Genomic DNA, 12500 nt, shown 5'->3' with positions numbered 1-12500 from the left:
CTTGACAGCTCAAACACACACACACACACACACACACACACACACACACACACACACTTGTGTGCGCGCCACCTAAGGTGATGTGTAAGGTGTAGGTGTGATGTGTAGGATGTCTTGTTTGTCGCAACCTCAGCAGCAATGACAAAAGCAAGTCATGTGATCTTTCACCTGAGCTGGAAACAAAAGAAAAAGCTCTAGCATCTGAAAGCGGATACTGACACACACACACACACACACACACACACACACACACACACACACACACACACACACACACACTCCTCTTCTCTTCTGTCTCTCAGGCACACACACTCAGGCACTGACTTCAGTCTCCCTCTGCTGGCAGTGCTCTGCTGCTGCATTATTTTATTTTAATTGCACAGACTGAACAAACACACACACACACACACACACACACACACACACACACACACACACACACACACACACAAAATTGACACATCAGCAAAAATTTTTAATGAAGGAATAGACACATTAAATAAATAAATATATTTATTGTATGTATTTTTTATGTAATTAACAAACAAACGAATAAATAATAATAATAATAAAGGAAGAAGAAAAATCATTATTATCATTATTATTAATAATATTTTTATTATTTGTTTAGTTAGTAAAGAATTTGATTCATTACTTATTTAGCTAGATATTTTTTTCCTTTCCACTTATAATTATATATTCCATATATAATGATAATATAATATAATATAATATAATGATAATAATAACAATAATAATAATAATGAGGAAAATATGATAATTATTTTGTTATTATTATTACTTTTTCATTATATTTACAATATAAAATATTTACATATAAAATACAGAGCAACATTAAGATGCAGTAAACTGGTAACACTGTTTTACAGAAGGCTGGAGATCTTGAAATTGTAGCTCAATACAAATCAGGTCCACTGTAACAGTGGATAATAAGCTGTGACCAGTTTTGCCATTTTCTCCACTTTATAAGGACAAAAATGTAAAATTAGACATTTATACTCAGCACTCTCCCAATGCTTTACTTTTTAAATCATAATCTCAAATATGCTTTTTTTTTTTTATATATCATTCTATTGACATTTATTATCATTTGGCAGATGCGCTTATTCACCGACACTTTTGAAGCTATGGTCTTAAGTGCTTGCTCAGGGGCTCAAGAGTGGCAGCTTGGTGTGGCTGGGATTTAAACTTATAACCTTCAGATCCAAAGTCCAATGCCTTAACCACTAAGCTACCAGTCTAAAAGTCTTAATTAAATCCAAGGCAAATGGAGTAGAATAGCACAACTATAATGTAAAAGTGCATGGAGGTGACTGCAGGATTAATGATCTAAGCTAATACGATCTCCTCAACCCAGAGCACTAATTATGTTCAGCTGACTTTACTGTACAAGCATGCGTTGTGGACACCTGACATGAGATTGCTATGTGCTTTTTGAACATTAAGTCCATTCCACATTTAGTTCCTATTTGCTCTTATAATATTCACACTTTTGGGAAGGTGTTCCACTAGATTTTGTGCTTGTGAGAATTCTGGTACGGATGTAGATGGGAAGGCGAGGAGGTCTGGGGTGCAGTCAGCATTCAAATTCATCCCAAAGGTGCTCAATAGGGTTGAGGTCAGAGCTCTATCAGAGCAGCAAGAACTTTCACCAAAACCCATGTAAAGCATCTCTATATGGAGCTGGCATTTTTGCACTGGAGCAGTACCATGGCCGAACAGGTTTGGATCCACTAGTTTACATGAAGGGAAAATTTTATTCTGAAAAGGTCTAAAAAAGTCAGGTGTCCCTAAACTTTTCTCCATAGACTGATGTGACTGATGAAGGAGGTAAATATACATTATTCATCACAGTTATTGATCTTTTGATTGATTCATGTCAAAAGTGTAAGCTTTTAAGCCTCCTTAGCTTCCCAACATATTATATTGGTTTTAAATACGATAGTGAATGAGCTGGAAATGCAGCAAATGCAGTGTTAAAGATAATACAAAAAAATTAGTGTATAAAATTTCACACATTGTGACAGAATTCAATCGTATTCGTCCGTCTAGCAGCCACCATCTCACCTCATGTTCTCCATGGTGTCCTCGGGCATCGGTCCGACCGTCTGTACGGCTGGAAGGTTCTTACTGGTGGCTCCGTTCACAAAGCCGGATGATGATGAACAGGAGGAAGAGGCAGGGTCTGCAGCTCCTAGCATACATGAGACAAAAACCACACACTTTCAACACACTCCATATGTCATGTGAATCAGTGTAGATGGTGCTGATAAAATTTTTTGATCAGCTCACATTATACTAATGCACTCGTTCCTTATAAAACATTTACTCAAGGGTCTGGATGGTGGATGGACCACACGATAAGAAACAAAAATAAAGAGACAAATTATTCTTGTAAATGTTTATTCCAATTATTCTTGTAAACAATACTTTTGATATGTTTCCACACGGACGGTTAATGAGGTGATACCTGAGAACCTGTACCTCTTATAACTTTCATACAGATTACTTAATCAGAATAGGGTTATATGATTTTATATATATATATATATATATATATATATATATATATATATATATATATATATATATATATATATATATAAAATAAGTCAAGTATCCACTGAGGGTCAGGTTTTGTTTACGTGTCTGTGAAGAGAGCTGATGGAGACTGCAGACAGCGCACCCTGTCTGTTTCCTTTTATTTTACAAAAGCATAGTCCCCTGGTGGTCTAGTGGTTAAGATGCAGCGCTCCCACCGCTGCGACCCGGGTTCGATTCCCGGTCAGGGAACCATCCCCAGCCACTCTTAGTGCCGGTCCCAAGCCCGGATAAATTGGGGAGGGTTGCGTTAGGAAGGGCATCCAGCGTAAAACATGTGCCAAATCAAACGTGCGGAGGATCCGCTGTGGCGACCCCTAACGGGAGAAGCCGAAAAGAAAGTTTTTAGAGTGTTTTTGTTGTTATTATGAGGGTATACAAATAAAAGAATACTAACCCAGCCATTAGGGGGGCACAAGCCAGTGCACTCTTAGTGCCGGTCCCAAGCCCGGGTAAATGGGGAGGGTTGCGTTAGGAAGGGCATCCAGCGTAAAACATGTGCCAAATCAAATATGCGGATCACAAATGAGAATTTCATACCGGATCGGTCGAGGCCCGGGTTAACAACGACCGCCACAGGTATCGTTAGCCGACAGGGTACCGGTGGAAATTGGGCTACTGTTGGCCGAAGGAGGAGAAGGAGAGGAGGAAGGCGTCTACAGAGACGGCAGGAAAAGGAGAAGTGTATGAGAGTAGAGGTTCGGGTTGGTACTTTAAATGTTGGTACTATGACGGGTAAAGGGAGAGAGATAGCTGATATGATGGAGAGGAGAAAGGTAGATGTGTTGTGTGTTCAGGAGACCAAGTGGAAAGGAAGTAAGGCCAGGAACATTGGAGGTGGGTTTAAACTGTTTTATCATGGTGTGGATGGGAAGAGAAATGGTGTAGGGGTGATTCTGAAGGAAGCGTACAGTAAGAGTGTAGTGGAGGTGAAGAGAGTTTCTGATAGGGTGATGATCGTGAAGGTGGAAGTTGAAGGGATGATGATAAATGTCATCAGTGCCTATGCTCCACAAGTTGGCTGTGAGATGGAGGAGAAAGAAAGATTCTGGAGTGAATTAGATGAAGTGGTAGATGGTGTACCTAGGAAAGAACGATTGGTGATTGGGGCAGACTTTAATAGGCATGTAGGTGAAGGGAACAGAGGTGATGAGGAGGTGATGGGTAGGTATGGTTTTAAGGAGAGGAATGTGGAAGGGCAGATGGTGGTAGATTTTGCTAAAAGGATGGAAATGGCAGTGGTGAACACGTATTTTAAGAAGAAGGAGGATCATAGGGTGACGTATAAGAGTGGAGGTAGGTGCACACAGGTGGATTATCTTCTGTGTAGGAGATGCAACCTGAAGGAGATTGGAGACTGTAAGGTGTTGGCGGGGGACAGTGTAGCTAGACAGCATCGGATGGTGGTCTGTAGGATGGTTTTGGAGGCGAAGAAGAAGAGGAGGAAAGTAAGGTTTGAAAGAAGAATAAGATGGTGGAAACTGAAGGAGGAGAAGAGTAGTGTGAGGTTCAGGGAAGAGGTCAGACAGGGGCTTGGTGGTGGTGAAGAGGTGCCGGATGATTGGGCAACTACTGCAGGAGTGATGAGGGAGGCAGCTAGAAAAGTACTTGGTGTGACATCTGGAAATAGAAAGCAAGACAAGGAGATGTGGTGGTGGAATGAGGAAGTGCAGGAGAGCATTAGGGGAAAGAGGTTGGCAAAACAGAAGTGGGATCGACAGAGTGATGAGAAAAGTAGGCAGGAGTACAAGGAGATGCGGCAGCAGGTTAAAAGGGATGTGGCGAAAGCCAAGGAAAAGGCATATGAGGAACTGTATAAGAGGTTGGACACTAAGGAAGGAGAAAAGGATTTATACCGATTGGCCAGGCAGAGGGACCGAGCTGGGAAGGATGTACTGCAAGTTAGAGCAATAAAGGATGGAGAGGGAAATGTGTTGACTAATGAGGAGAGTGTGTTGAGAAGATGGAGGGAGTATTTTGAGCAGCTGATGAATGAGGAAAATCAGAGAGAGAGAAGGTTGGAGGATGTGGAGTTGTGAAGCAGGATGTAGATAGGATTAGTAAGGAGGAAGTAAGAGCAGCGATTAAGAGGATGAAGAATGGAAAGTCGGTTGGACCAGATGACATACCGGTAGAAGCGTGGAGATGTTTAGGAGAGATGGCAGTGGAGTTTTTAACCAGATTGTTTAACAGGATTCTGGAAGGGGAGAGGATGCCTGAGGAATGGAGAAGGAGTGTGCTGGTACCGATCTTTAAGCATAAGGGAGATGTGCAGACCTGCAGTAACTACAGGGGAATTAAGTTGATCAGTCACACCATGAAGTTAAGGGAAAGAGTAGTGGAAGCCAGGCTAAGAGAAGAGGTGACCATCTGTGAGCAACAGTATGGTTTCATGCCGAGGAAGAGCAACACAGATGCCTTATTTGCTTTGAGGATGTTGATGGAGAAGTATAGAGAAGGACAGAAGGAGCTGCATTGTGTATTTGTGGATTTAGAGAAAGCGTACGACAGGGTGCCGAGAGAGGAGTTGTGGTATTGTATGAAGAAGTCAGGTATGTCAGAGAAGTATGTGAGGGTGGTGCAGGACATGTATGAAGACAGTGTGACGGCAGTGACGTGTGCAGTAGGTACGACAGACTGGTTTAGGGTGAAGGTTGGACTGCATCAAGGATCGGCCCTGAGCCCTTTCCTGTTTGCAGTGGTGATGGACAGGTTGACGGACGAGGTCAGACAGGAGTCTCCCTGGACTATGATGTTTGCAGATGATATTGTGATTTGTGGTGAGAGTAGAGAGCAGGTTGAGAAGAGCCTGGAGAGGTGGAGATATGCGCTTGAGAGAAGGGGAATGAAAGTCAGTAGGAGTAAGACAGAGTACATGTGTGTGAATGAGAGGGAGGGCAGTGGAGTGATGCGGTTGCAGGGAGAAGAGGTGGAGAAGGTGGAGGAGTTCAGGTACCTGGGGTCAACAGTGCAAAGTAATGGAGAGTGTGTTAGAGAAGTAAAGAAAAGAGTGCAGGCAGGGTGGAGTGGGTGGAGAAGAGTGACAGGAGTGATTTGTGATAGTAGGGTATCTGCAAGAATGAAAGGGAAAGTTTATAGGACTGTGGTGAGACCTGCGATGTTGTATGGATTAGAGACAGTGGCATTGAGTAAAAGACAGGAGGTGGAGCTGGAGGTAGCAGAGCTGAAGATGTTAAGGTTTTCGTTGGGAGTGACGAGGATGGACAAGATTAGAAATGAGTTTATTAGAGGGACAGCACATGTAGGATGTTTTGGTGACAAGGTGAGGGAGGCGAGATTGAGATGGTTTGGACATGTGCAGAGAAGGGACATGAATTATATTGGTAGAAAAATGCTGAAGATGAAGCCACCAGGTAGGAGGAAAAGAGGAAGGCCAAGGAGGAGGTTCATGGATGTGGTGAGGGAAGACATGCAGGTAGTTGGTGTGAAAGAGGCAGATGTAGAGGACAGGGTGGTATGGAGACGGATGATCCGCTGTGGCGACCCCTAATGGGAGCAGCCGAAAGAAGAAGAAGAAGATAAAGCAAAAAAAAAAAAAAAAAAACATTTTTTTACCTAAAAAAAGAATCTTAATCATCTCTCAAAGCATCATCATGCTGCAACCAAACCCATAATGCTGCCTTTTCCAACATATTACAAAATGATTTTAGGTCAGGAAACATCAACAGAAGCTATCAACCTCCTCCCCACGAGAGCTCTGATCACTGTCTACATACTTCTCATTTCTGTTCCTGTCATAGCCTCATCTACGACGCAGCTCCTTCGGCCCCCAACATGTGATAGATACATCACAGGGACAGACTGTCACCGCCTGAAAGCGTGAGCCGTCTCAAGACAGCCGAGGACAGGAACTCTATTACACAGCCGTCACTCAGCTTGGCAGAGACAGGCGTCCCTCGTTGACGTTAGGAGACATAGCGTCTTCTGGATCCATCCTGGAGCAGACTTTGGTCAAATCCGAAATCAATTCCATGCACTTTCCCTTGTGCCGTACCGGCAGAGGTGAGGGATTTCACTAGGTGTCAGCAAAAGGTTCGAGAGTTGGCTGTGTGTTTCTTTGACCCAATTATATATTTAGACATGACTAAAGAGGAATGCAAAGTTTTTTGAGTTTTGCAATATGAAAAGGTAATCTTCCAATGAAGATAATTAGTGTTAAGAGTTAAAAACCAGACTAAAATGCTCACTGCAATGCTCACTTACTCATGCAAAAATGTTACTCAACTTATGCTCTAATAATAAAGTATAGTACAATACAACACAGTAAATTACAGTATAGTATAGTGTAGTAGAGTATAGAGGAGTAAAGTGTAGTATAGAAGAGTACAGTGTAGTGAAGTATAGTGTAGTATAGTATATTAAAAAGAGTAAAGTATAGTGTAGTATAGTGTAGAAGAGTATAGTGAAGTAGAGCACAGTGTAGTAGAGTATTAAATAGTAAAGTATATTGTAGTATAATAGAGAATTTGTAAAGTGTGGTGTAGTAGAGTAAAGAAAAGTATAGTGTAGTAGAGTATAAAATAGTAAAGTATAATGTGGTAGAGTATAGAAGAGTAAAGTATGATGTAATTGAGTATAGAATAGTAAAGTATGGTGTAGTAGAGTATACAATAGTAAAGTATAATGAAGGAGAGTATAAAATAGTAAAGTATAGTGTAGTTGAGTATAGAATAGTAAAGTATGGTGTAGTAGAGTATAGAATAGTAAAGTATGGTGTAGTAGAGTATAGAATAGTAAAGTATAATGAAGGAGAGTATAGAATAGTAAAGTATGGTGTAGTTGAGTATAGAAGAGTAAAGTATAATGAAGTGGATTATAGAATAGTAAAGTATAATGTAGTAGAGTATAGAATAGTAAAGTATAATGTAGTAGAGTATAGAATAGTAAAGTATAATGTAGTAGAGTATAGAATAGTAAAGTATAATGTGGTAGAGTAAAGAAGAGTATAGTGTAGTAGAGTATAGAATAGTAAAGTATAATGTAGTAAAGAAGAGTATAGTGTAGTAGAGTATTAATAGTAAAGTATGGTGTAGTAGAGTATAGAAGAGTAAAGTATAGTGTAATAGAGTATAGAATAGTAAAGTATACTAGTAAAGTAATAGTAAAGTGTAGTTGAGTATAAAAGAGTAAAGTATAATGTAGTAGAGTATAGAATAGTAAAGTATAGTGTAATAGAGTATAGAATAGAAAAGTATAGTGTAGTTGAGTATAGATTAGTAAAGTATAGTGTAGTTAAGTTTAGAATAGTAAAGTATTGTGTAGTAGAGTATAGAATAGTAAAGTATAGTGTAACAGAGTATAGAATAGAAAAGTATAGTGCAATAGAGTATAGAATAGTAAAGTATAATGTAGTAGAGTATAGAATAGTAAAGTATAATGTAGTTGAGTATAGAATAGTAGAGTATAGTGTAGTTGAGTATAGAATAGTAAAGTATTGTGTAGTAGAGTATAGAATAGTAAAGTATAGTGTAGTAGAGTATAGAATAGTAAAGTATAGTGTAATAAAGTATACTAGTAAAGTAATAGTAAAGTGTAGTTGAGTATAGAAGAGTAAAGTATAATGTAGTAGAGTATAGAATAGTAATGTATAGTGTAGTTGAGTATAGATTAGTAAAGTATAATGTAGTAGAGTATAGAATAGTAAAGTATTGTGTAGTAGAGTATAGAATAGTAGAGTATAATGTAGTAGAGTATAGAATAGTAAAGTATTGTGTAGTAGAGTATAGAATAGTAGAGTATAGTGTAGTTGAGTATAGAATAGTAAAGTATAGTGTAGTAGAGTATAGAATAGTAGAGTATAGTGTAGTAGAGTATAGAATAGTAAAGTATAGTGTAGTAGAGTATAGAATAGTAGAGTATAGTGTAGTAGAGTATAGAATAGTAAAGTATAATGTAGTAGAGTATAGAATAGTAATGTATAGTGTAGTTGAGTATAGATTAGTAAAGTATAATGTAGTAGAGTATAGAATAGTAAAGTATTGTGTAGTAGAGTATAGAATAGTAGAGTATAGTGTAGTTGAGTATAGAATAGTAAAGTATAATGTAGTAGAGTATAGAAAAGTAAAGTATTGTGTAGTAGAGTATAGAATAGTAGAGTATAGTGTAGTTGAGTATATAATAGAAAAGTATAATGTAGTAGAGTATAGAATAGTAAAGTATAATGTAGTTGAGTATAGATTAGTAAAGTATTGTGTAGTAAATTATAGAATAGTAGAGTATAATGTAGTAGAGTATAGAATAGTAATGTATTGTGTAGTAGAGTATAGAATAGTAGAGTATGGTGTAGTTGAGTATAGAATAGTAGAGTATAGTGTAGTTGAGTATAGAATAGTAGAGTATAGTGTAGTTGAGTATAGAATAGTAGAGTATGGTGTAGTTGAGTATAGAATAGTAGAGTATAATGTAGTAGAGTATAGAATAGTAGAGTATGGTGTAGTTGAGTATAGAATAGTAGAGTATGGTGTAGTTGAGTATAGAATAGTAGAGTATAGTGTAGTTGAGTATAGAATAGTAAAGTATAATGTAGTAGAGTATATAATAGATAAGTATAGTGTAGTAGAGTATAGAATAGTAAAGTATAGTGTAGTAGAGTATAGAATAGTAGAGTATGGTGTAGTTGAGTATAGAATAGTAGAGTATAATGTAGTAGAGTATAGAATAGTAATGTATTGTGTAGTAGAGTATAGAATAGTAGAGTATGGTGTAGTTGAGTATAGAATAGTAGAGTATAGTGTAGTTGAGTATAGAATAGTAAAGTATAATGTAGTAGAGTATATAATAGATAAGTATAGTGTAGTAGAGTATAGAATAGTAAAGTATAGTGTAGTAGAGTATAGAGTAGTAGAGTATAGTGTAGTAGAGTATAGAATAGTAAAGTATAGTGTAACAGAGTATAGAATAGAAAAGTATAGTGCAATAGAGTATAGAATAGTAAAGTATAGTGTAGTTGAGTATAGAATAGTAAAGTATAGTGTAGTTGAGTATAGAATAGTAGAGTAAAGTGTAGTAGAGTATAGAATAATAAAGCATAATGTAGTAGAGTATAGAAAAGTAAAGTATAATGTAGTCGAGTATAGTGTAATAGAGTATAGTGTAGTGAAGTATAGACTAGTAGAGTAAAGTGTAGTAGAGTATAGAAGGGTTATATAGGGTTGCAATCACCATAAACAGTTTTGTATTTTAATCAGTGAATAGGTGGTATCTTTAACAATGATGGAACTCTAATGAATAGACAATTGGTGTCACTGTCTCCTGGATGAGTTAGGATGAATTCCCTTTTAAGTCTGGTTCTTCTTAAGGTTTCTTTCTTATACCATATCGGGGAGTTTTTCCTTGTGGCTTTTGCCATTTTCTTACTTATTCTGTATAAGCTTATAGAGATAAAATATATGATTAAAAAATTTATATATTTATATATATTCATAAAAAGCTGCTATGGGACAATTTCTATTGTTTCTATAAAGCTGTACACAAATAAAACTAAAACTAATAAAGGAATAACATATGTTAATAATATTAATAATCAAAATAATTGTTTTATTATTATTATTATTATTATTATTATTATTATTATTATTATTATTATTATTATTATTATTATTAGTTGTAGTAGTAGCAGTAGTACTCATTATATATCAATTAACTATTCTTGCAGGTCGAAGTTTTATTGCTGTGAAAATAAAGAGGGTCCATGTCATGTTTATTATTTTAAAAATAATGCCAGATCCACTTTAATGACTCATGTCTCCACTGAAATTGGATTTTGCATGGATATAGCAGGTTAACAGTCGTGAAATTAAACACAGAGGAATTATTTTAGGAATGTAATAAATGTAAATATAAACTCCAGCTTCTCTCTGCTGGAACTGCTGCTTTAGATGAGTTTGCCGTAGCAGTGAGCAGAGACCTCTAGTGGAAAGAGATGATCTTTAAGCCTGAATCTTAGTCTTCTGAGCACAAACCAGGTTTAAATGATTCCACTCTAACAATTCTGCTCAAGACTACAGAGAGACTTGGGCTATTATGACTGATACAAAGGTGTGGAAATGAGAAAGATGTGTCCACCTGTGGTGTTGATCATGCTTTTAGGTGTAGCAGATGCTGCAGTGAAGATGTTGAGAGTGCTTCCTGAGCTCGCCACGGAGGAACCGGAAGTAACTACTGTGTTAACAGCTGTGTTGCCTGCTGCGGGCTTCTTAGCCGGGACAACCACACTCCTATTAGAGAGAGAGAGAGAGAGAGAGAGAGAGAGAGAGAGAGAGAGAGAGAGAGAGAGAGAGAGAGAGAGAGAACAACATTAGTTGTTAAATTAATGTACAATAGATAGATCGACAGCCAGACAGCCAGACAGACAGACAGCCAGACAGACAGACAGACAGACAGACAGACAGACAGACAGACAGACAGACAGACAGACAGACAGACAGACAGACAGACAGACAGACAGATAGATAGATAGATAGATAGATAGATAGATAGATAGATAGATAGATAGATAGATAGATAGATAGATAGATAGATAGATAGATAGATAGATAGATAGATGTAAGAACTGCTCCTAAAAATGACAAATAAAAGGTGTGAAAACTTTTTTTTTCTCTAACCCTAACCTGGGTCTTAGAAATGTTTTGAATTTGAATAACCATGAAACTACATTTATTGCTTAAAATTGACACTTGTTTTGATTTTGACCTTAAAAAAAATCGTCCGTCTTTAAGTTATTTTTTTTCTTGATGTAAATAAATAATAAAACCAAAAAGAATAAAAGAATGAAAAAGAGTGAGTAGCATCATCATCATCATCATCATCATCATATTATCATTATACATTTTTTATTTTAAAATTTAAAAAAAAAATTTATAATTATATTATTGTATTATTATTATTATTATTATTATTATTATTATTATTATTATTATTATTATTATTATTATTATTATTATTAATTCACCGTAAGAGTCTTAGTTTCATTTCTGCGTTCTGACATTTTGTCGTCGTCCCCCCCCACTTTAGTGTGATGTAAATGTCACGGATGTTTGTATGAAGTTTATATGTTTGCAGGCTGAGCGCGCTGATGGAGATGTCAGGTGAAGTTCACATGATGGTGCCCAGACCCAGAGGATCAGCAGCAGACACGGAACAAGAGTAAACATCCTGGCCTCCTGCACGCATGTGCGTGTGAGAGAGATCGAGTGTGTATATGTGTGTATATGTGTGCATCTGTGTGTATATGTGTGTGTAGATGCTACAGTTTCCCTCTTAAACCTCTGCGAACCGCATTACACCAAACAAAACGTCAAAACGAGAAAGCCAGCCTGCAGCGCCTGGTACAGCCAGCGCAATGTGACCATGGTGCAGTCATGCATGCATGAAGTACAGTAAAGTCATGCATGGTGCAAAATTGTTGGCACTGATATAAATAGAGTTGGAAAAGTTCTAATACTTTATGTAATTGATGTTATAGCAGCTAGAATTTCTTATTCCCCATAGCTTTTATCTTTTAATCTCAAATTTTCATTAAAAAGCAAAGATTTTATAGCTGTTAGAAACCACTTACACTGGAGACTCCTTTATAAATGCTGAATCTCATTTTGGAAACTTCAACATAGGTATTTTAATTGTTTATTTTTAAATTGTATGTACAATGTCTTCCTATACAATTGAAAAGCACATAAATAAATAAATAAATAAATAAATAAATAAATAAATAAATAAATAAATAAATACATACATACATACATACATTTTAAACATATTAAACCATACATTTCAGTTATATTGAATACCCTCAGTTATTAGAATTGTATATGTTTGGATGGAATAGACTTTTAAAGAAGGAATAGATTTAAATTAATTTT

The 12500-nt window shown here is 36.8% G+C and overlaps 1 protein-coding gene across 1 annotated transcript in view; it reads right to left on the bottom strand.

Annotated features, from left to right (window-relative positions):
* nbeab (neurobeachin b) overlaps window positions 1-12500 on the bottom strand; it is a 444946-nt gene that overhangs the window by 204571 nt on the left and 227875 nt on the right. The window contains exons 31-32 of the mRNA XM_083547720.1: window positions 10708-10859; window positions 2089-2215 (exon numbers count right to left, since the gene is read on the bottom strand). Coding sequence (XP_083403846.1) covers window positions 2089-2215; window positions 10708-10859 — 279 coding nt within the window. The remainder of the gene's footprint in view (window positions 1-2088; window positions 2216-10707; window positions 10860-12500) is intronic.

Source organism: Silurus aristotelis (genome assembly GCF_946808225.1).
Source record: "Silurus aristotelis genome assembly, chromosome: 8".
NCBI lineage: Eukaryota > Metazoa > Chordata > Actinopteri > Siluriformes > Siluridae > Silurus > Silurus aristotelis.
This window is presented reverse-complemented; position numbering and strand designations above follow the sequence as displayed.